This window comes from Molothrus ater, chromosome 13 (assembly GCF_012460135.2).
Source record: "Molothrus ater isolate BHLD 08-10-18 breed brown headed cowbird chromosome 13, BPBGC_Mater_1.1, whole genome shotgun sequence".
NCBI lineage: Eukaryota > Metazoa > Chordata > Aves > Passeriformes > Icteridae > Molothrus > Molothrus ater.
This window is the reverse complement of record NC_050490.2, coordinates 609,627-634,716: the sequence shown is the minus strand read 5'-3', so window position 1 is coordinate 634,716 and position 25,090 is coordinate 609,627. Positions and strand designations below refer to the sequence as shown.

The 25,090-nt window shown below is 39.3% G+C and overlaps 1 protein-coding gene across 2 annotated transcripts in view; it reads left to right on the top strand.

Annotated features, from left to right (window-relative positions):
• Window positions 1-23,991, top strand: part of RORA (RAR related orphan receptor A) — a 358,958-nt gene extending 334,967 nt beyond the window's left edge. For both annotated transcript variants that reach the window (XM_036389356.2, XM_036389355.2), the window contains 8 exons: window positions 2,430-2,571; window positions 4,280-4,675; window positions 7,447-7,568; window positions 8,762-8,894; window positions 9,564-9,671; window positions 11,031-11,141; window positions 12,406-12,518; window positions 13,755-23,991. In XM_036389356.2, the coding sequence (XP_036245249.1) occupies window positions 2,430-2,571; window positions 4,280-4,675; window positions 7,447-7,568; window positions 8,762-8,894; window positions 9,564-9,671; window positions 11,031-11,141; window positions 12,406-12,518; window positions 13,755-13,919 (1,290 nt within the window). In that variant the 3' untranslated portion in view covers window positions 13,920-23,991. The remainder of the gene's footprint in view (window positions 1-2,429; window positions 2,572-4,279; window positions 4,676-7,446; window positions 7,569-8,761; window positions 8,895-9,563; window positions 9,672-11,030; window positions 11,142-12,405; window positions 12,519-13,754) is intronic.
• Window positions 23,992-25,090: the final 1,099 nt, after the last annotated feature.

Below are 25,090 nucleotides of genomic sequence, written 5' to 3'. Positions count from 1 at the left end.
TTGGGACATGTTGGTTTCACATACTGTTTAGGCTGACTTGCAGAATCTCAGAGGTGGCAGAGGGTTTCATGCAGCTCATGTGTGAGCATGTCATTCAGTGTAACTAGAAGAGTGTTTGGAGAACTGAAATTTTCAGGGACTGATGCACAACCTTGACCAGTCACTGGTCAGCTCAATCCCTAATCCTGTTCTTGTGGTGAATGGCATTGCACTTGGAGTTTAGTGGTGAACACACTTGCACTTGCACTGGAGTGACAGACTCCACTGATGGTGCTCCCAGAACTAGAAATGAATCCATGTACTTACCAAGAGTTGGTTTCTCTGGAGGGATCAGTTGTGATGTTGGAATGGTAGCCATTTCCATGGTATTTCAGGTTGAATTATTATTATAGGGTGAAATGCATTCAATTGGAGTTCAATATGTGCAATACTTTCAGTCTCAGTCACAATTACCTATTGACAAACATGAAAAAAGTGGATGAAAGCTCCGTCATATAGAAACAATGACCAGGAAAAAAGGGTAACAAATTATGAACAGGAGAACAGGATTAAAGACAGCATTTTCAGTTTGTTTTTTTTCTAATATTCCATGTTTCCCTAGTAAAGCTTCAATAAAAGGAGTGTAAGCAACAAAGACTGGTGCCTTCCTGCTAAGATTGAGCAGGGGCTTTGTCTCAGTGTTTTGTGATTTGCCATGTTTCTGTCTGCAGCCGGTTTGATAGGAGCTACTTGAGACTTGTCATACAGATGTCCTTCCTTTGTTTGCTTCACCAAGTATCTGTGCATGTGCTGAGGGACTCCAGCATGAAACCTTTGAGTAAATAACAAATTGGTAAAAGTCCAGCTTTAATTAAAAGGTGCCCAGCCTTTCCAAGGAGCTATTTTCTTTGCAGCACTGTTAATTAATCCATTATGTGGCAACGTAAAACTAAAATAGTGTGCTCACTGCTCTCAAATGCCTCTTTAGAATGACTGCATCTTTGCAGAATCCTTGTGAAGTAGGTATTACACACACAGCAGCTTATGTTTGGGTAGTCTGTGGCAAAAGGATGAAATGGACTTCAAAGCAAGCAGCTGCAGAGTGGTTAATGACATGCACCTCTCTGGAGGAGACAATAGTTGTAGCTGTGTGTAACCTTCCAAGCTTGCTTTGGAGCTGGGGTTACTCAGGAGAGAGATCATACATAAAACGTGTTTTAGCTTTTCCCCTCCTTAAGAATCTAAATCCTGCACAAAGTTGAACAAAACTTGGGCTGTCAGCATCTAACTCTCACAATAGCAGCAGTAGGTGACAGCAGCAGTGCAGTGACCATCCCTCTGTCCTGGGCACTAGTGAGGCACCTCAGGTGCTGTGCCTGGTTTTGGGCCCCTCAGACTTGTGACATTGAGGGGCTGGAGTGGGTCCAGAGAGGGGCACCACAGCAGGGGAAGGCTCTGGAGCACAAGTCTGTTACTGGCTTTAAGTCTGATAAGGAACAGCCGAAGGTGCTGAGGTTATTTAATCTGGTGAAGAGGAGGCTCAGGTGTGACCACCTCACTTTCTACAACTCCCTGATAGGAAGATGGAGCCAGTTGGGGGTCAGGCTCTTCTCCCGTGGAGCCAGCAACAGGACAAAAGAAGATGGCCTCATGTTGTGGTAGGGCAAGTTTCAGTTGGATATTCAGAAAAAAAATCTTCACTGAAAGGCTGAAGATTTGAAAGGGTGGGCAGGCATTGGATTAGACTGTCCATGGAAATGGTGGAATCACTATCCCTGGAAGTGTTCAGAAAGGTGTGTGAATGTGGCACTTTAGGTTTAGTGGTGAACACAGTGGTGCTGGGATGATGTTTGGGCTTGATGATCTTAGAGGTCTTTTTACATCTTAATGATTCTGTGAATCTTTAAAAAACATGTTAAGAAATTGTCCTTTGCAGGAGAAACTGTTCAGCATCGTGCTGTATATTTTTAAACACATACAGACAATGGCAAGGCTGAACATCAGAGCCTGCCACTGTCACTCCAGAGAGCAGAACAGGGTGGTAGCTGTTGAGTCCTCCCTATTTTGGAGAACTATGACAACCCAGGAAAGATAGGAAATCAAGGTCTATAATTAGTTTTATCTCATTTGAAAAGAGCTAGTCTACCATATGTAATATGGGATATGTAAAATCAGTGAATAAAAAGTGTAATTCCTTTACGTGTTACAATGCTTTTCAAGTGAACTGCTTCTTGCTAGTTACTGGTTTTGGTTTATTTCTAGGAGACGGAAAAAAAACCAACAAAACCTTTAGTTTTAACTTCCTTTAGTTGACTGTAGACTAAAGGAAGTTAAAACTAAAGACTTGAACTTCTTTTCTTTTAAGTATGCTATCCTTGCTATCCTTGAGAGTCTTTATTTGCTCCATCAGTTAACAGCTCCTTGACTTGTGTTCTGCCGTGGCACGGCAGGGCTTTTTCAGGAGGAGTCAGCAGAGCAATGCCACGTACTCGTGTCCCCGGCAGAAGAACTGTCTGATCGACCGCACCAGCCGGAACCGCTGCCAGCACTGCCGCTTACAGAAATGCCTTGCTGTGGGGATGTCTCGGGATGGTAAGCGCTGCTGCCTGCACAATGCTGACACGAGGGCTGCTCTCGTGCATGGGCAACCAAAAACCAGCAGTTACATGCTAATTGTGCATTGATAGTTGAGATCATCGAGTGAGTTGCAGACGTTGCTTCATATTTTTCTATGTTAAATGCTGTATGTTTTTAGATGCTGCTGTATACTCAAATATATACAAATCAGGGCATGTATGAAGTTCTTGGAATTGTCTTTTTTCTTACCTGTTATAGCTCTCAGTTAAGAGCTTTGTCTCTGGTCATTTCTTGAAGATGTGGTTTGTTTTTCTCATGTTAATATATTCATATATTCATTGATATATTCTCTATATATTTATATATTCTCTATATACTCATTCCAACTTAAGTGACCTCCTGTAGTTGCAAGTAGCACTGCCTGGTGCATGGGTACAGATCAGAACTGCTTCACAGTATCAACTGAAGTTAAATACGTGTATAATGAATAATGGAAAAAATACAAAGAAAAAAATAATGCAGTGTTTTTTCAAAGATGGAATTCTGAAGAAAAGATGTTCCAGCCCTGTTAAATATTAAGCTCAAAATTGCAGCTTGAGTAGTGATGAAAGCCCGCCTCTGCCAAACAGTTGCTTATGTAATTCAGTCAGAACTGGCTTTGCAGCTGAGACTTGCACGCCTCCCCCACAGATGGAAGGGAGCTGCCACCACTTACCCATTTGAAGATCTGACTCAGTCTTTTCCCCTGCCACAGTGACAGCAGCGCTGCATGTTCTACAAATGCATACACATTACTCTAGGTGCATGAGGCCTTATCAAGGAGATTGTTCCCAGATTACATTTACTTCTTGAATTACACTGTCTTTATTTTTTTTTATTGGCCATGAGACTAAAAACCTGAAACAGTTATCATGTAATGACTACTTCTTCTGCCATGTTTGTTTTCCTATAGAAAAGCTGAAGGCAGTAGTTGCCTTTCTAAAGGATGAAGCTTTTACAGCTGATGCAGGTCCTTGAAATCCCATGCTGCATCCTTGAGAATTCCCTGGAAATTCCCAAACCAGTTGCTGCTGGCTTACAGCTAATGCTTCTCAAAGTTGTAGTAATGCTGTGGAGGTACACACATGCACTTGTGTGCACACACACACACACACATGGGTTTAACAATTACTCGTCTACTAAGCATTTTTACCTGTCACAGAGGTGCTTTGTTGGCAGGTTTGGTGGTTCTTCCCACATGCTTTAGTCCCAGTCTCAGTAAAGCTTGCTGTTGATACACTGAGAGAGCCCCCACATGTTGGCCCCACACTCTAGGTTCACTCCACAGCATGAGTGTACAGCTGGTTGGAACTGGACAGTTGTCTCAGGCCAGTGTGTTCTGGTTTAGCTTCTATTTTTCTAGGTAGGGTTTGAATGCTGAAGATAAGCATCTGTCAACCTCAACGGGCATACGAGAGAAAATCTTTCCAGCACTGAAGTGGAAAGTCAATGAATTAAGTTAAACCAGTGACTTCTAATGGTCCATTTCAGTGGCATGTCAAGATGGTGTTTTAAAGAGCAGGTGCTGCAGCTGTGTACCTGTAACTGAGAAGTGGTTCTTAGGTCTGTCCATCCTGCAGGTTTGGGTTTGTGCTGTATCCTTCCATGTAATGTTGAAAGACTCACAATTAAAAGGCAGTGGTGGATGTGTAGAGATGTAATCTCTTGTGTGTCTGTATTGCAGCTGTAAAGTTTGGTCGAATGTCAAAAAAGCAGAGGGACAGCCTGTACGCCGAGGTGCAGAAACACCGACTGCAGCAGCAGCAGCGGGATCACCAGCAGCAGCCCGGAGAGGCAGAACCACTCACACCAACATACAATATCACCACCAATGGGTTAACAGAGCTACATGACGACCTCAGTAATTACATTGATGGGCATACCCCTGAAGGTAGCAAAGCAGACTCTGCAGTTAGCAGCTTCTACTTAGACATACAGCCTTCTCCAGATCAGTCGGGTCTTGATATTAATGGAATCAAACCAGAACCAATATGTGACTACACACCAGCATCGGGCTTCTTCCCTTATTGTTCTTTTACAAATGGGGAGACCTCTCCAACTGTGTCCATGGCAGAATTAGGTAATGAGAGAGAAAAGCTTCCATTGTAATTGTCTTAACAGTACCCTTTGGATTAAAGTGGCACGTGTAGCCAGTGCTAGTGAGAATGCTGCTTCAGTAGAGCTGTAGGCATGGATGGGCATTCTTGTGTGAAGTGCACAGTAAATACCCTGCTTGATCTCAGGGCACACGGGAACTCCTTACTGCTCTGGACTAAAGCTCCCTGGGGACTGGGGTTAATCAGTGCTACCAGTGTTGCTTTTGCTTTCAGTCCTTGCTGTAGAACCCTGGGAATACTGATGAGGAAGGTAATTTTTAGTGTTGAGAAAACAGGGTATTTCTTTATTTGCAGATTATTTTTTAACAATTTATCTCCTTTTTCATTACCTCTATACTGTTACTCCTAACAATAAGTGATGAGGCTGATTTTCTTCTGCTCTTTACCTGAGAAAAGCACTGGGCTAATCTGAGGGCAGTTCTTGTCACTTAGTGAAGACAATCTAGCCCCAGATACTGAAGGACATTTTTGAATGTAGCAAGTTTTGATAATTTCTCTAAGAGCCTTATAACAACCACATTAATTAGCACATTTTACTTTAAACTTTTCCCTTAATGATTACACTAAGGCTGAATTCCACAAGCATGACTTGTCAACAGCTGAGACTGGAGTTACAGTGTGCTGTGTGAACTGGTTATAAACAAAGTGGAACAGGACATCAAAGAACTGGTTTCGTGATTCCATTACTTATGTAAGCAGCCAGGCATTTAAAATTGATTCTTAAAACTTGCTGAAGCAACATTTTTTCTAATTATTTTATTATGAAAACCTAAAAATAGTTCAAAAAATCAGGTATTCCACATTAAAAATTCTGTGTGGTTTATTTTATGTTCTTTTGAGAAGTTTTGCAGAGAGGAAGTCACAAGAAGCTTGCTTTATAATGTCCTTATGTTGCAGAATGCTGCAACAATGTAATTTGTCCTGACAGCCAAAATATTGTGTCTGGCATCAGTTCAAATAATTTCAGATAGGTAAAAAGGAGAAGAAAATGTCAGGACAAAGGCAGCACTGCTAGCTTTGTCTCAGTGAAATGACTGCTAATTTTCTCATGGAAGGTATTAAAAAGATCTACGTTAAACCCAAAGAAAAAAAAAATAGAGGGTTTTTCCTTTGTAGGCCCAGTGTTGAGTTTGGACCACTGGCCTAACAAAGTTTGTCCTGTTGCTTACCTTTATTTACCTTTATTTACACAGTGCTTCATTTAAACCCTGCACTGCATGATTGGGTGCCCAGCATTAACATTACTGAACAATGTTTGAAGAATGTTTGTCTGCCAGACGAAGGTTTCAATTTAGAAAGGTGTGGCTGTTCAATGAAAATATTTAGGTGTGTGCTGAAACGCAGTCCCTAAGTGAGGCAGAGGTTTGTGAATAACATGGGAATATTTCACCTCCTGCATGGGCACAGGGATCATGCTGTCAGCTGCTGCTACCAAGAACGAGTGTTTTAACTATACACTTGTTAAAAAAAAACCTGCTCTGAAATACATCAAAGCTATGGTGACAAAGCAGAAATTACATTGTGTTCTACCTTACTGATTGCCCAGGTAGCACATGTAATCTGCTTTTATTTCATCTGTATGTTAAAGACTTTTCAGGCAATATCCTAATCAAACTACTGACAGACATTGGTCCAGCAGTTCAGTTTGTAGGGAGTTGTTTGATCATTATCAAACAAAGCCAGTTTCACTGAAGACCCAGTAATGCAGTCCCTCAGAATACCTCCATGTTGTAGTGACCACCATTCCTCCTTGGTTTGAGCCTTCATTTTCAGTGGCCAAACAAAGCAGGATTTTGTGAGACAAGTTCCCAGGCCTCTACTTGTCACATGCTAAGATAGGAGAACATGCCACCTGAAGGGTCAGGGTAGGAAAGGGGAAGTTAAATAAAAGTGGAACTTGGGTATCTAAATTCTATTCAGGCTTTTGAAAATGTTCCTAAACATTTATGGAACCAGGTTTTATTAATAAATATAAATCTGCATTATGCATCTTTTAATCAAGTATAGCAGCAGAAAATAATTCTATTTGGAATTGAAACATTGTCTGGAAATTTTAAATCATGTGCAGTAAACTAGGTGACCACTCTAAAGCTGAAGGAAAACAACCCCTAGTGTTAGGGATTTTTAGTGTGTTATCTTAATCTAAAGGATTCTCTAAAAGATGCGTTTTCATGATATTTTTTAAATTGTATGAGAGTAGGAAAAAAAAAAGACACTTTTCCCTCCCAGGCAGCCTCATGGAACCAGAGTCCTGCCTGAGAGAGCCCTAGACAGGTGGTAACTGTATTTCCCTCTTGGCGCTGGCAGCTCTGCCTGCCTGGCGGTGCCGTCCTGTCCCGTCCCTGGCGTGTCCTGCGTTCGGCACGGCCTTGTCCAGCACCCGCTCTCGTTCGCGCAGTTGCTGCGGCTGCAGTCCGTGTGTCCGTGCTGTCCCCCGGGCCCGGTGCCGGCCGTGCCCCCGCGCTCTCCGTGCCCCCCCTTGGCGCCGCTCTGTGCCCAACTTTGGGGCAGCGGCGCCCTCTGGCGGCGGCTGCGGCCGCTCCTCCGCCCGGCCGTTCAATGGCTGCGCCTCCCGACGCCGGCTCCGAGGAAACCCAAAGCAAGCAAAGCAATTTTCTCTCTCGGCTCCCCCTCTCCCCTCCCCCTGTTGCAACTGAAGTATACGAGCTTTTCTCGTGTCTGAAGGGATAGCTTTGCCTTTCTAACGCGTGTCGCTTTCTGCTCTTTCTTTTAGAACATCTTGCACAGAATATTTCCAAGTCACACATGGAAACTTGCCAGTACTTGAGAGAGGAGTTACAGCAGATAACATGGCAAACTTTTCTGCAGGAAGAAATTGAGAACTATCAGAACAAGGTATAAAAGCATGCCAAGATATGGCATGGTTTCTTTAAAGCATGGTATTTCCATAACACACTGCAAAATTCACTTTTTCACTGCTTTCTCCTTACTATCAGGAATGTATATTTCTGCGTGTTTAAAAAAATAATACACTAGAATCAAAAGCAGCAGTATGGTCAGGATATCTTCTGCATTTGTGGTTTTTAGAGGTATAGGAGAAGGCAAAGACATTCTCCTAAAATCTGTCTCTGATAAAGAATAGGAAATAATAGGAATTTTTTCAATCCTAATTGGCACGTTATTTTCTTCTCTTAAATTTTAATGTCCTGGATCGGCAACAACAGAAGGCGAAGCCACCAAGTTTGTGATGTTACATGCTGTGCTTGAGTTGGAGTTTACAAACACAGAGCTCCATCAGATTTCCAGCCTTGGGGGTTCACTGTAATCCTGATTCATGCTCCAGTTGTCCCTCAGTGTTTGGGTTTTACCTGTGGAGCAGCAGCACAGTGCTGCCATGCCACCAGGGTATTGTAAGATCTAATCAGTGTTATTTCCCACATGCCTTCTGTCCACGAGCTGCTGCCAATTGGCTACTTTTGGAAAATGGCCTTGGGAAGCACTGCTGAAGCACACTGTTCTTTGAACATATTTTTCATTTCCACAGAAAAATATTTAACCTTTCAGAGTACAATTTTTTCTACTTTAGGTGATTTCATTCTGCATTATTTTCAACACTGGAAAAACTCACTACTTGTATGTTTTCTTTATGTTTTTATCAAGATGATCTTCACATATGGACATCTTTGTATATATTCTTCTGAAGATGAGCTAGGTTGATAATTTGCATTCAGTACAAAATACAGAAGCTGATAGGAAAAATATGATCATGCCTTGTTGGTGTAAATTGGCATTTTATTTTCATGCAGTGAATAAAATTCCCACTGAAATGACCAAAATCATTACACTGTGACATTTTTGGCTTATGATAAAAGTACTCTGAGCTGGATCTATTCTGACATGACTGAAGAAGTCTTCCATGGTTGCATTGTCACTCACCCACATGTGGCTCTGGTTTGAGGTCACACTGTAGCCAGGAGTGCTGGAGAGAACTCACTCCATTTTGTTGTTTGGTTTTCTTTAGCTCAGTTTTACTTTCTGACAGTGAGCTTTGGTTAGTAATTTTTTCATTTCTCTTCTCTCTCAAACAGCAAAGGGAGGTAATGTGGCAGTTATGCGCAGTCAAAATAACAGAAGCTATACAGTATGTAGTGGAATTTGCCAAACGCATTGATGGCTTTATGGAACTGTGTCAAAATGATCAAATTGTGCTTTTAAAAGCAGGTATGTGGGTCAGCTTGAAGGTCTGCTTCTATTAGTTTTGCCTGAGGAAGGTGTTACATGTTACATACCGTGGTTGCATACACATATATTCATATGCAGTACAATGATCTTTTGGAATTAAATAATGGAAAACCTTGCAAAATTTCTGTCTTTGAAGTAACATCATCTTAGTTATTGTGGGGAGAAGGAGTTCAAGTCTATCTAATAAATTTTCGTTATGGATAAAGGGAGCAATGAGTGTGTTAAGATGTAAAAATTGGATTTAATTTTTTTTTGATTGCTGATAGTGAATATTTCAAGGTAAAAATCCAAATTGTTCTATGCAAGATATTGTAGGAGTAGTTTAGGTTACAAATACTGGACCAAGTTGTTAAGGCTTGGTGAACACATATATAAATGAGCTGCTTTGGCTTCAGAGACTTCATTACTCTAAAAAAATGACTCAGGTTCATTACCATTAACTAAGTTGCTTTAGCAAAAACTTCTAAATGGGTTTATGGGAATTCTTGTAATTCTACCAGCAAACCAAACTATGCTTTGTTACACCACAGCAACTTACTACACTACTAAACTGACAATGAATGCAGAGCATTGTTATTAAATTCTCACTTGCTCTTTGCAACTGAAGGCTCTCCTTCCTTAGTCAAACATCCGTTGTTTCTGTTTTAGGGTCTTTAGAGGTTGTGTTCATCAGAATGTGCCGTGCCTTTGACTCCCAGAACAACACAGTCTACTTTGATGGCAAGTATGCTAGCCCAGAGGTTTTCAAGTCCTTAGGTAAGGAAATGTGAATTGTTGTGTCTTTAAAAAAAAAAAACAAACCCAAACCCAAAAAAACAGAATAAAAATAATATGGTGGAAAGGCAAGGGAAAACAGCTGCTTTGAAAAATCAGTCTATAGTATTCAAATAAAAGACTTCTGGAGCTCAGACTGCTGTGTTCTGGCTCTGTTTGAGGCCAAACTGATTTCAGGGGGTAAAACAGCTTAAGGCTGTGCAGTAAAGGACTGCTGGTGCTGAAGTCCAGCAGTTTGATTAGGGTAGAGCTGTTTGGACTCACTTGTTGAGAAGCCCAGATTTCACATCTAATGTAATGTTTCATATATCTTGTTGGAAAAGGCAGCAGATTTTAAGCTAATTTGGGATATGCTGACATGATGGCTTTGAAGATGTTAATGGTGTTTTAAATTTTGCCAAGTCCGGTTATTTGCTGGTAAAACACTGTAAATCATTTTTTAAAATTAAACTACATACAATTTTGAAATTTTTTTCCAACATATTTTTGCTAATTTTAAAAGGATCTATTCACTGGGTATAGATCTGGGCTGTAAGCTACTTTGGAGGCAGTGAAAATACATCAGTGGAGAATGCTGGACAATTACTGAAGCATTCTCTGCCTTTCTAAAACAGCTCAAGGTACAAGGTCAGAGCACAAACAGTTCTGGGTTCTGAGGAAATTTAACTTGGATCTGTTACCAGCTGTATGCAGAAGTTTAGGCTGGGGAGGCTGAGGAAAACCTTTGTCTCTCAGGTTGTGATGCTGTTCAGAGCAGGGCTCACTTTACAGACTGTACCTGCGTGTGTGACAGCAGCAGTAACCTGAATAAGACCTGTGTGAGCAAGAGAATGGATGGAAGGAGACAGAGTTCCTCTTGTGCATGAACCCTGTTCAGTCAGACCTTGGCTTCTCCCTCTGCTTCCTGCATGTCCCTTGTGTGCCTCTCTTCCCCCACTCTGTGTGCTCAATAATCCTAAAGTCAGAACTTCTTCAGTCCACACTGACATGACAAAGTTCCATTTAGAACAGAAACAAAGGTAGAGCAATTTTGAGCTTGAAAGTAAATGGCTTGAGATTTCTTCCTATTTACCCCATGAGAACCCAATGTAGAAAAGATACAGTGTGCAAAACTTTGTCAGTCTTGGTTGCCAGGATGTGGGAGCTGGGAACTTGTGGGAGTGGAGTAATCCCCTCAAGGATGAGTGAGATCTCACTGCCATCACTTCACAGTCCTTAAGGAGAGGACCACCTTTGAAGTGTTTTACATCTATTTCTCATCTCCATCAGAATAAATCAATAACTCTCTAGCACTGAAGTAGTTTTAAACAATGTAACAAGAGCTTAGCTTCTTTTTGGCAGGTTGTGAAGACTTCATTAGCTTTGTGTTTGAATTTGGAAAAAGTTTATGTTCTATGCACCTGACAGAAGATGAGATAGCTTTGTTTTCTGCGTTTGTTTTAATGTCAGCAGGTAAGAGATGAAGATTTCCTCTAGATTTACTTTGCAGGGGTTGTTTTTATTTTCAGGACTTTTTAATGATAACGTTACGATTATCAGACGTTGTGGAAATATCATTGTGGACCCTTTTTGAGGGTCTCCTCACCAAATGTTTTATTTTAATAATCACATTAAAACTATGAATTTAGGAACCATTTTGTTAAATTGGAAATCCTAATCTAAGCCCATATTTTCCACATTTTCACCTTGTTGAGGACTCAGCTTCTTTGCAAAGGCTTAAATGCATTTGAGTGAGACTCATGAGCCAGTCCTGGTGAGAGGCAGTTACTGAACTCCCATAGGCAGCTGTCCATGTGTGTGAGCTTGCAGCTGCAGCACAACAGAAAATTTCCAGCAGTGCCATTTTAGTGTGACTGGGGACACTGAGAATTATGGTGCAAGACATCCAAGTCACCCCAAAAGTCGGCCTGGGTCTACCATGCCTGTGGCTAAAATCACTTAATAACCACAGGTGAATGTGCACAGTGTGCTCCAGGTCCTGGAAAGGCTTCTTAGGTCAGGTGGAACAAGGTACTGGGGCACAAAGTCAGTTTGTGCTTGGCCTGACACCTGAGGAAGGAAACTGTGAGTTCAGAGTGCACCACAGTGGACTGGTTCTGTTAGCAATGGTGGGTTTCTTGAGTCTGTCATAAATATGTTCTCATGTTGTTGGCCAGACAGGAGGTGTGTTAGCCCTGTGTCTTAGCAACCTACAGAGCCCTACAGTTCTGTCACACCGGCAGTGTGGCAGCTAATGCTGCTTTTCTGCCAGGAAGTTCAGCTCTTGGGTTTTTTTAATAGCTGAATCTTTGCATCTGATTTTTCTGTCAGTTCTGTAAGTTCTGCTGGCTTTCTCTAAGTTCTGTAAGATCTTAGCAAGACGATCCTCTCCAACTAGTTGTTCATTATATGATCTATTAATTTCCCAGTAAAAAGTTGCCAGCCTCATTTTGTAAACACCCTGCATTTTACGGATTTTCTTGCAAATGAATAACAGATCTTACTCAGGTGCATTGCATTCTCCTAAATAAGGGCTTTATAAAAGTAACTTTAGGTGCATGTAATAAATATATTTCAAAACCTGTTAATTTTGAAGCCCATTTTCTATATGAAAGTATATAACAATTGGAAGGAAGGTTGTAAATAGGAAAAAGGAATCTGTGACAGAGTTAGTACTTCCTGGTGCACTGTGATCCATGTGTGCATTACTAGAGGTTTTAACTCCATTTATATTCAGATCGCTCATGGCTTCAGGAGAAAGTAAAAATTGAAAAACTCCAGCAGAAGATCCAGCTAGCACTTCAGCACGTCCTACAGAAGAACCACCGAGAAGATGGAATTCTAACAAAGGTAAGGGTCATCCTGTGCCGTGGCACAGGACTGTGAAAGAGTGCCTTCATCTGAACACTGCCCTGATTATGGGGTGAAAGCTCATACACAGTTCATTTATTTATAAACCCAGAATTCTTTGTTCAAAATGGAGCTGCTCAGTTGAACCTCGTTACTTAAACCTAGAAGAGGTGAAATGATGATGTTCTAGGGAACAAGGTTGATTATGGTCTGAAAGGGAGTATTTTTATGTGGAACTTCATGAAAAGTGATGAAGGTTTTTATGATAGCTCTCCTACACAACACTCCTGCCACACAGAATACTATTTCAGTGCTACAACATGCATGCCTTAGTATTTGTGGAATCTCTGCTGCATGACAATTAAGTTGTTATAACATGCAACACACAAACTAAACTTGTTTTTCCAACTTCCGTGAGAAGTTCCCCACACAGCCTTTTTCTCAGTTCTTCCAAATACTGATGCCTAGGGAAAAGAGGCACTACCTACTGAAGTATCTTCATGTAATTTCTCAGAAATGAGAAACTAGTGTGATGTTACAAGAAGTAAATCTGAAGAACTGGGGAAACATAGGCGCTTTACTTTTACCTTGCAGAGGTAGTTCCTTTTACACCTCTGCACAGCCAGAGCTTATGCTTCGTGTCACGCCAAAGAATTACTTACGATAGAAGCAGGATGGTCCAGCACGGGCTCTGCAGATTTTCTTCATTTCAAATCCTAGCTCATGTAATTTTCTCTCAGTGTATGCTTTGGGTACCTTTGTCAAAAGAAAGAGTCTTCCATATGCTTTGATACGAATATTTTACTCAGTAACTTCAGGGAGCACCCTCATGATATTTTTGAAGTACATTTTTTTTACCTTATTCCAATTCAGGTAAATAAGTCTAATCTATTGCATTGCCAGTTCCCTCCATAATTTTCACAGTGGGTTTAGAAGCAGTTGGGATTGCTTCTTCCAAGAGGATCATTTAATGAGTGAAGATCCAGCCCTGAAATACTTGTTTTTCAATCCAGCAAGGAAACCTAATGCCACATTTTCCTGAGAACATAAAAAAGATTATTTCAAAAACAGCTGTGAGTCCATTACTTAAATACTTCTAGCAAATATCCATGACTGTGCATCTGAAATGTCCTTGTTAAGTTAATAGTTTGGTTTGGGAGAGCTTTAATCCTTACAGCAAGATTGGGAGGCCTGGTTCCATGTATGACCATATGACTTGTGTTCATTTTTTTACAGTTAATATGCAAAGTGTCTACTTTAAGAGCACTGTGTGGACGACATACAGAAAAGCTTATGGCATTTAAAGCAATATACCCAGACATTGTGCGACTTCATTTTCCTCCACTTTACAAGGAGTTGTTCACTTCAGAGTTTGAGCCAGCAATGCAAATTGATGGGTAAACGTATCACCTAAGCACTTCTAGAATGTCTGAAGTACAAACATTAAAACAAAAGAAAGGAAAAAAAAGGAAAAAAAAAAGAAAGAAAACCAAGACACTTTATATGGCCCTGCACAGACCTAGGGAGCCAACACACTGCACATCTCTTGGCGGTCGGGGTCAGGCGAAGGATGGGAAACAATGAAACAAAGTTGAACTTGTTTTTCTCATGCATATGATTTCCATTATGCCTACAAATATGGACCCTTTTTCTGTCTCAACTTCTCAATCCTTGACCTCTGTTTACACAGACTGAGGGTACTAATGTCAGAAGGTTGTTTTCTCCTGTAGTTCACTGCCCAGGCTTTTGACAGAACAATCAATTTGTTGGTCAGAACAGAGTCCACCTAGTAATCAGCGACTGGTGTGCATTGCAGAGATTTCAGCATCAGTTTGCACAACTTGCTCATTGTTTCATGAAGGACGATTTTTTTTCACCTACCACTGTTTGCCAGTAGACAGAACGGCATGAAAAGGGTCCATAGCAATAGCAACAATAGCATTATAATATATTACAGGGTAAATGGGCATGAAGACTATATATAGCAAAAGAGATATTGTTTATATATTGTTTTAATTAATATAAAATGTAGTTACTGGTATAGCTTTTCTTGTTGAATTGATAAGGCACTTTCATTTTGCACCTTTTTCTTTAAATTAAATGCTAGCGTGTTCATTGTTGTGTTGCATGTGCACCAGAAATTCAAGTTTAACTGAAAAAGGTTTGGCAGGTACTGGTACATTGGGAGGTATTTATGCTGCTGTTTTCCATGTTACTTTTAAAGAGAGGCTGGTCATATCCTGAAATGGTTAGAGATTTTTTTAAAGAGTTGAAAATAACGACAATTTTCTACATTAAAATAATCTTTTCAGAAGTTAAATTCAAAGGTACTTATATTTTCAAGTCTTTCAAACCGGAATGTTTCAAAGTCAAAAGCCTCATTTTCAAAGGTTCTGGGTTTCCACTGTCAGAGTTGAACTAATTAATTACAGATCATTTACAAATGAGTAACACAGCATCTTTGAAAATCAGGCTATTAAAGAGTGTATTCCTGCCCACCATAAATCCAGGTTTGAAAGTATTTATTCAAGTCTCTATCTACAGTAAAAGTATGTGTGTATGACATGCTTGCAGAAAAGTAATTTTTGCATGTAATATTGCATACTTTTGTACTCCATATCGTAAACAATGCCTTCCAATGCCAAGCTGTAGCCTGTCAAAATCCACACGTTTGTCTTTGGCTTCAGTGAGATGAGACACACTGACCCCTGTTGTTCCAGCATCCAGCAGTTCAGTGTCAGGGAGCTGAGCAGAGAAGTCTGTTCTCTCCTTGTTTAAAAAGATGCGCTTTAAAGTTGATCAGATGGGAACAAACCAAGAAAGGAAAGGCATGCTCTTGCTAGAAAGCATTAGTTTGTACTCAGTACAAGCCTGGAAGTAATGAGTATCAGAAACCTGCATTCTGTAATTCTGATTCCTGTGTCGCATAACCAACCAATAAGCTGAATCTTGCAGTGCTATTAATTACCATTCCCTTCAGGAAGAATTCTGTCTCTGAGCAAAGTTCTGAAGGAAGCAGCTTCACATAAACAACATTACAACTGTGGCTGTTTGGGCCAGAGGTGTATATTTGGGTCTGGATGAGATGCAGATGCATAACTGGATGCCCTGTAGGCCATCACAAATATCGTTTGGATGAAGTACCTAAGAAAAAGCTGGGAACATCAAAAAATGAAAAGGAATGAGACAGAATGTGCCCTACTGCTTTAACTTCCAAGGGTAAACAATCTCTTACATAAGTTATAGTTGTTGAGAAGTAACAAGTGAATAGACACCGAAACCTAAGTATTTTAAAAAGGAGAGTCAGATCAGCGGGTTCTTATTGGCAAAATATAGGTTTATTCTATGATTTGAATATGTTTCCTTTGGGGTCAACAGAAACATTTATCTATGACACTTATTAAATATGTTCCAGTCTAGCACATCAGGGGAGGTTCCAGCTATCACTCATCTCCAGGCTTTGAAAGGAGGGCGAGAGCACAGCATCACACTTCCTCCTCAGAGCAGTGTGCCCTGGAGTGCGGGAGGGGAGCACCTGCAGTGCTGTGAGCACTGGGCTGGAGGCAGGAGAGGGCTTTTGGAAAAAGTCCACAGAGCTGTCTTTTTCCTGCTCCATCCTGCCTGCTCCTGAAGTGGCTCACAGCCCAGCACATGCTCACTCCACTCCCACTGAAATACTTTTCCTTGGATCATTGTTTACTTTATTGGAGTAACTGGCATGATATGGTACTTGCATTCTAATGTGTATTCCTATTTTTGAAGCACCTCTTTAAACTAACAAATGTTTTCTGAATGTGACCAGCCTTAGGTGCTAGTCCTGTAAAGATCAACTAAACTTAATCTCAGTGTCAACTAATGAATAGTGAAGTAAGACCTTACTTTTTTAGAGTGAGATACACCTCCTACTTCTGACAATGTAGACTACCAGGCAAAATATTGGGGATTAGTTTTCAGTCACATCCTGTTCGTACCTTTTCATGATGAATATTAGTGCTTTACCAGGTATCTAGGCGCCAGTGGTTTTGTTTGGATTCTGTTTAGCATATTTACATTCATAAATCATTGACAATATAAGTCTTGGAGCATTTAGTAATAAAATACATAACAATAAAAAGGTTTCAAATAGGGCCTTAGCTGAGACTGATCTTCCAGGCCAGAAAGTACTGTTGTTTTTGTTTGTGGGAGCTCATGTGTACTGGGACCTCGTTAAATCAAGCTGAACATACACACCCCAAGTAACTCTGTGCTCCTGGTCACAGTTAACAGCCACTTGGCAATAGAGTATAATGTTTGGGTTGCCCTTCATGAAGAGGGATAAAAACAGCAGACGAACTGATCCGACACCTGTTGCCAAGGGGGTTTTTATGCAGGGGGACTCAGAATAACACCAGAGTGGCTGGTTGGAGATGGCCATGTAAGAACACAGCACAGCAGAGGAAATGCCCTCTGCAAAACCCTTGGGACTGTGGCCTGCTATCAGATGATCAGCCAGTTAAAAACTGGAGGTCAGTGGACGTTCACATGAGTATTTTCATCATCTGCCCAGTTCACTACAAATAAAAACACTAGGATAACTGAACGTAATATTTTAAGTTTAGATGACCTAGTCCTTAGAGTCTGCAAAGGTATTTTCCTTGGGAGTTACATGTATCCCTGGAGATGTTTTCTGGCTTTCTAGGAAGAGCTACTAGACTATACTGTCACATGAACCACCCTAATACATGTCATCACCTCCAGCATTGTTTGACGTATGGAATTGGGTAAAAAGGGAGGCTGGTTTAAGTTTGGTTGCTCTTTATTAGCTTATCTTAGTATGAATACCAAGATATCTGTCTATGTGCACCTGTGTGTGTGTGAGAGAGTCCATTGTGTGCGCACATGAGTGTATGCGTGGGACGTGTGAGCGGCTGCTTCTAGGCTGTTAAGTGTCAATGGAATAAAGAAAATGTATTCAAAATACTTAAGTCAAAAATAGAAGGTGGTAAAAAGATTTATTCTATACAAAGCCTTGTCTGGACCACTTTAGAGAGACTTCTATTTTTTTAACCCTTCTATAAATGTTTGATGGCACTTGAAATATTCCTGCAATAAAATGTGATTTGTGTAAACATTAAAAAAAAAAGATTTTGTAATGTGAAACAATGAAAGAAAGTAATGTAATTTTTCTAAAAAACAAAAAAAAAACCACAAACGAACGAACTTTGTATTATTTTCTTGATGGAATTTGTCTATTTGTCTTTGGAAAACTTTTTATTTCATTGAATGTGCCATAGTAGAGGTGCGTTTTTCTTTTTCTTTCTTGTTTTTTATTTTTACATTTTAGATTAAAGGAATAGCTGTGTTCCGACATTCCAAAATGCAAGATGACATAGCAGTCATGATTAAAAGGTTTGATTAGTAAGCTTCAATCATTGTTGCTTTTTTTGCACATGTTCTTCATTCCTCTACAGTGCAATATGTACATAGAGCACTTGCGGGTGTAACCTTGATCCCTCAGGGAAAAATACATATTTGTACAGGATTTTTCTTTTTTTTGCCTTTTTTCTTTTCTTTCCTTTTTTTTCTTTTGGTTTTTTTTGTTTTTTTTTTTTTTTGCTAAGGAATGTCGATTGAATCACTTGTCTGTTGTTGAGGGGCAGCCAGATAATAATCCTAAACCACTGTCACAAAACATTGATTGTTTAAATTTTGTGCCCTTTTATTATTTAAAAAAGAAAAATAAAAGTTATTTTCTGACAGTTCTTTGTGCTGATTGGTGAAAAAAAGGGTAAATAGATTAAGCACCTTATGATTGACTTAACTGTGAATGACAATCCATCTCGTTATCAACAAGAGAAGCCCTATCATTTTGGAGCTGGGGTTAGAAGTCAGAAACTAATGTGCTCAGGGATCTTCTAAAACTCTTCAACAGGGTGGCCAGTACTGCTGGTGGAACAAATTACTTTTTAAAAAATGTGCTAAGATTTCTTCCCTTCCCCCTGCCCCCAGGCACAAGAGAACTGGATTTTTTTTAACTAAATGCTCTATGTGTGCCTCAGTCTCTTGCTCACTCCTGCGGTAGAGCTGCTTTTTGGTTGGTATTGTGCTCAAAACAGAAGTACCCCAAATAGTGCAAAGATTTTACAATTATATTTTAGAAAATAAATGCTAACCCACTAAATAAATGACTGAAATTAATTTCAGTACCCTCTGAACATTTTTATAATGAGAGGACTACTTTTCCAACTGAAATTCAGTGTTCTGCAATAGAAAGCAGCTTTTTAGTATTTAAATTATTATCAAAGAAAATGAATCCATTTGTGAGAACGCAGTAAGAATGAAAAGGTCATGGTTAAGTTTCAGCAGTGAAGTCACATAGAATGGAACACAGATCTGCAGGAGTACAAGAACAACACTTCAAATGTTGTCTGTCATTGCTGCAGATGTTTCATGGTAAAGCCAAAACCTGGCTGGAAAGAAACACTGCGGCTGAAGAAATTTTCATATCTAGTACATCAAATACAGCAATCCAGTGATTTTACAATGGCACCAAAACCCAACAATGTTCACAAGTCTCCCAGTGCCAAACTAGGATGCTTGAAGCCTGTCCCAATTAGCTTTATTTTATGGCTTCACATTCTTTAGAAAATGCAAGTAGAAAAGCAAGTAAACAACTACGAACAAAATGAGCAAGACTTCAGCACCTTGGTTACATTGGAAAGAGAGTGGATTTGATTCCTCCATCCAATGTGTCTGCTTGGAGAAAGCCCCAGTTTTCTGGTATTTTTGAGGGTTTTTCATGGGTATACAGCTACCAGTTGGTTACTTGAGATTGCTTAATATACAGGGAGAGCGTACTTACGGTTTCACAGGCTGACAGCTGAGTTTAGCTGGGAATGGCTTTCCAAGGCAGACAAGCACTTAGCAAGTGTGATCAGTTGGTGTTCGGCATCTGCAGCAGAAGAGAATTCCTACTGCTGATTGACAGTGGACCCTATGATTTATGTACTTGCACATCAATTACACATTTAGAATGGACAGCCTGTAAGATGTTTTAGCTGTGTAGTGGGATGATCCAAGCATTACAGTATCTTTTTTTGGATTGGCAGAGACAATCCCCAGTCTGTACTTGATGAACAAAACAAGTTACACAGTGTAAGCTGTGCAAATGACATATATATTTTTTCCCTAGACATTCCTAAACTCCTCAATATAGACAAACCTATTAATATAAATGCCAGAAACAGCACTTACTACACAATATCCAAAAATAATAGGCAATTTTCTCTTGAGTATGGAATTCTACCTGTGCTAGCTGATTCAGATTGCACAGAACATCTTTATTTTCCCTAGCTGGAGAAACATAACTATTAGAACTATTTTTTAATTATTAATACTAATATATATCACTTTTAAAGTTACATCCATTAATATATTTGAATATTAGCCTCTTTCTTTTTGTTTAAGTATTTCTGTCAGTTAATCATTTGGTGGAAATGAGGGCAAAAGCATACAAATACCAAATACAACAACAAAAAGAAAAGTTTTAAAATGTAAATGAGTATTTCTTTAAAAATCCTTGCAGTATGTGCTTTAATTCTAGTACTGTGATAATGGCTTGCTACATAATGCTAAGTCACTGGACTTGAGGAGAAAAATATATAACATAATACACAGTCTTTCTCTGGAACTTTATTCAGGTACTAAATAGAATTTTAACATCTAAACAGAAGCTGTATTCTACCTTTTCCATCTATAATGTTGCTGTTTGTCCTTTTTTTTTTTTTGCCTTTATCATTGGTAGAATATAGCAATAACTTTATAGCAATAAGTAGGCTATCCAAATAAGAAACAAAACATGATAAAGGCTTCAGATCAATACTCATAGGCTCACTTCTTCTGCCACAATATTCACTTGTATGTCTTCCCTCATAATCTTGTTACTTCTTCAAGCTGAACTTCACAATCAAGTTGTTCAACTTGGTGTGTGACATCACACTTTGTTAACACCTGCATGTTTTCAGTGTTCACATGTCCTGTGTGTACTTGTGTTCCTACGTTAGTGTTTCTCAAGGTTTCTGAAAGCACAATCTCTGTGAGCTATATTTCTGCACAGGGCTCTCTGTGTTGGAATTGACTTAGGTTTCCTGGGGCAGGGAGTGTGAATCAGCTGGAATGATTGGCAGCATTTCCTAACTGAAGGACCCAGTGTGCTGCAGGTACGTGGGAACTCTGGGCACTGCAAAGTGCAGTCCCCAGTGGCTCTTGCAGCTCCTCCAGGCCGTGGGGCTGAGCTGCAGCTCCCGAGTTCCCTGCCCAGCACGAGCACGTGCTCTGCGCTGGGGAAGCCGCACCTCACAAAGAACCCAGCTGGGTGTGCCTGGCAGGGTGTTCTGATCGTGAGCCAAACACTCGGGCATCATTCAAAGGAGCAGTTGTGACTTTCGGGTTGAGAAACACTACCCTGAACTACCCCCAGAGTCTTAATGTAGATGCACAGACTTTACAGGAACTTGCAATCTGTAATGCTATCTATATCTAATGCAGAGAATTCATAAGCAATACAGTGAATTTTATTTCACAAAAAGGCATACGTACTGTAGACCTTTTTCAATCCAAAATGTTCCTCATTTCTACATTGATTTAGAAGCAAGTTACAGAACAGTGGTCACTATTTGAAGTATTAGGACATTAACTGGCTGCTTCTTTCTATGTAACTGTATTGTCTGCCTGCTCCTTTTCTGGAGATGTGTTTTTGTATTGGATGTTTGGGCCAATGGGAGGCTTCAAGCTACAATGTATTTTCCCAGATTAAATATATTTAACATATGACAAACCCCAGACAAGGCTTTTTAAAATGTATAAAGAACTGCAGTGTTAGGTGGTTTATTTGCAAACTGTTTTCAATGTTGTCCATTTTTATGGCACCTTTAACAATATTCTTGTTTCCAAAGTACAAAAAAAAGGTTAAAAATATTCTAGCCATAACTGAATGTCAAGCAATAAAACAAATGACTTTTTGTGCATAGATTTAAAAGAAATACAAGTTTTAGACATCTGCATGTAAATGCAAATCTCTTGTTTACTGCTTTCTTAAACTTGAGCAACTGATTCCTTATTTTACTACTAATTTAAGGACTTGTAATGGCCTGTAAACATTTTATCTTGCTCTATTCTTTCAACTCTAACTTTGTCTCTGCTTTGGAGTCATAATATTTAATGTTGTTCTGCTCACCTCTATACAGTTAACTTTTTGCTTTCATTCTGTATAGATAAAATTATACTATAAACAGCCTACACAGTGCAAATATTTATCTGTTTATCAAATACCACATTATGCTGTATAATATCTGTTTTACTATATAATCTATTTTAGACATAGCTGTTTAGAACTAGAGTGTGCTATTTTTGTGTTTTTCTGATGTGTGGTGCTAGATAAGTTACTTTTGTGAACAAAAACAAACAAACCCCTTTTATTCCTAGACAATACCACCTTTGGGTCTTGTTAATTTCACTGAGTATAACTATATATAAATATATATATTTGTGTATATATATATATACACCAACATATGCCCAACAAGTACCTGTATCAGAGTACAAGATTTGGGACATGGTTTTCTCTTTAAATGCATAGTGTCATTATATAAATTATTCTATAGTATATTTAATAAGGAGAAAATTACTTCAGCGGTACAGATACTTGATATCAAATGTAGAATTTTTTTCTACATTATTAACATTATTAATTATTAATGTTATTAAAATTGTTCTGTCCAGCTTGTTATCCTTTTGGTTACTAAAAGAGTCTGCCTGTATTGTATTCAAAATAAGAAAAACATCTAATCTGCCAGTATAAAATAATTACAATATGCTGTCTGTCTGAAAGGGAGGTAGTTATGTGGCTTGTTGGGAGCATTCTATCCTGTTGTTGCATTGGAAATGTATAGATGTTATTCTGCTGGGTGCCTTCCTCCCTCCTCACTTTAAATAGGATCTGTACTCGCTCAGACTGCGGATGTTACTGGGCCATGCCTACACACTCAACTCCAGTTACTGTAAATAGGAATGTTCTGTAAATCTGCCGTGGTGGATGGCTAAATTCAGTCCTGGATATGCTTTATACACCATGCATACATATCCAAGGACAGCCAGTAGCAACTAAAGTTAATTAAGAAGTGGAATTTGCAATGTTTTGTCAGGTATGGGGGTTTTGTTTTTATTTTTTCATGTATACCTTAATTTACGTAGTCATGTACCCTTCAAAATATTCCTGTCCCCTGTTCCTTTCATTCTAGATATTGTTTTCATGTTCATTCTTAAAAACTGATGGATATCAAATATCTAACTAAGGAGGTAATTAACCTTTTAAATATTTATTAGAATTTTTCTGTAATATTACTGAATTTATAAGATCTTTAGCAAAGATTTTTGAGCAATTTATTAATAACAATGTTTCTGTTTACTGCACTTTTTGATAATAGAAGGTAGTGAATTTTAAAGCCATGGTTCTTGGCTTCCATGCACTGCTTTTATACCCTCAATCCAAGGAATATATATATATAAATAATTTTTTTTAAACAGCAAACATACTGTTGACCTAAAAACAAAAACAAACTTTACTGCACCATGGGTATATTTTCATAAGTGGAATGTTTAACTGCAAACACTATCAGGACAATTATAAAAACCTCTTGAAGCTACAATCTTATTTAAATATAAGCCATGACAATTTTGTTTTCCCTTCTTGATTTAAGTCACCTTTTGATATTTTCAAAGAGAAGGACTCACTCTTAAATTTGTACGTACCAACCTATAGGTAATGCCAGGAACACATTCTCCCTGTTGTTTTAATAGTTTGATATATTTATGCAAAACCATTTGGTTAACATTTATCCTCCCTCTTTACTAAATGTTCAACATACCAACGCCAGAATAAATGCTGATTACAAATATACATCAGATTGAAGATGAAGCACACAGACTTAAAAACCTCGTTGAGTGATATGCTCAAATTTCTGTAAATACACACAAGTTTAATGCAATTATACTGTACATGTAAATATGTGCTGTCTGTTATGTGTACAGTATGTATAAATTCCTTTTCTAGCCACAGTAAAATGTAAGCCATCAAGAGGATGTGGTATTGTACTAAACCTTTGCTAATGATCTTGACCCAGTCACTTCACCTCTCCCTTCCATAGACCTTTCCAACTCACTCTTACGATAGCCTGCTTATATTCAAGTTTGTTATTTTATCGGTCCCGAAAAAAGTATTTTGATTCATTTTGTAAATATGACTGTAAAAATAAGAGATTTAATGTTGTCTTTTAAATACTCCAATTTTCATTCTAATATGAATGTTGTTATATTGTACTTAGAAACCGTACCTTTAATATTACATTACCTTTATTAAGTGCATTGAACACATCGATTTTAGATGTGCTTTATGTACTCTTATCCTGTAATAAAACTTCAGCTTCTAATGGAAAAATCTGTCTTTATTTTTTTGTCAGTCGCATCTTCCTTGGTTTTCTGAATTACAGTTTATTAGGTTTATTCCTTATGGAATGCACTGATACAAAATTAGACTACACGGATGTTAGAGCTGGTTTAGCATGTACATCGTATTTTGTCAGCAGCAGGGAAACAAGATGACCCCCAAACACCTTTTAAGCTCCCCTTTTGGCCAACGAGAGCCCTAAACCTTTTCAGAATGAATGTGGGTTAATGGAGCTTCCCTCTGTTTGAAGGTGTCTTGTTTGAAATCACAGTTCACTACATCAAGTGCAAAGTACAAGATATTTGGCACAAACCCCTCCCAGTGAGCACTCCCAGCAGAAATACTGCTTTAGGTCAGACAAATGAGGATTTGGGTATCAAAATTGAAGTTTTAATACAATTTAGGCATCAAAAGTCAAAGTTGCCACTCCCCTCTGCTGTGCTAACTTTGGGAATACCTGAATGTGTCAGCAGCATGCTTGGTCTTAAGACTTGAGGCATGTGAAATTCTCCTTCTGCACCTACTCAGAAATGCCTCAGTCTTGACAGGGCTTTTAACAGCTCAGTATTTATATGTCTGACCATGATCCAGAAATAGATTCTAGCATTCATCTTTGAAGCACTGTATCTGGAAGCAGCCTTCACCTACAGATAACTCTACAAAAAAAGGAGCGTAAGTGATAACTCCCAGAACGGTAGCACTAAGCAGTGCCATGTGTTCTACAGCAGCTCCATGTCTGCAGCAGTCTAGACACTGAAAACACAGATTTAATTTTCTTATCCTCAGGCCATGATCCTGCCCAGTCTTCCCAGTCATAGGAGAGTTCCTAACCACCAACATAGAGGTTAGGCAACAGCTTTATAAAGAACTGTATAGTTCTATCTAAAACGGGAGTTTTTCTGAAGTGAGACGAACTGAGAGCTCCCTCCTGTGCCTGCCCATAAGGAAAGCTAAACTGTGGTGGGTTTGACCTCTGATTATTTCACAGGACCACAGAACTGCTGAGGGTGACAGGGACTTCAGAGGCCCCAAGCAGGGTCTCCTTGAGCTGGTTGCCCAGGACCATGCCTAGCTTTTGAGTATTTCCAAG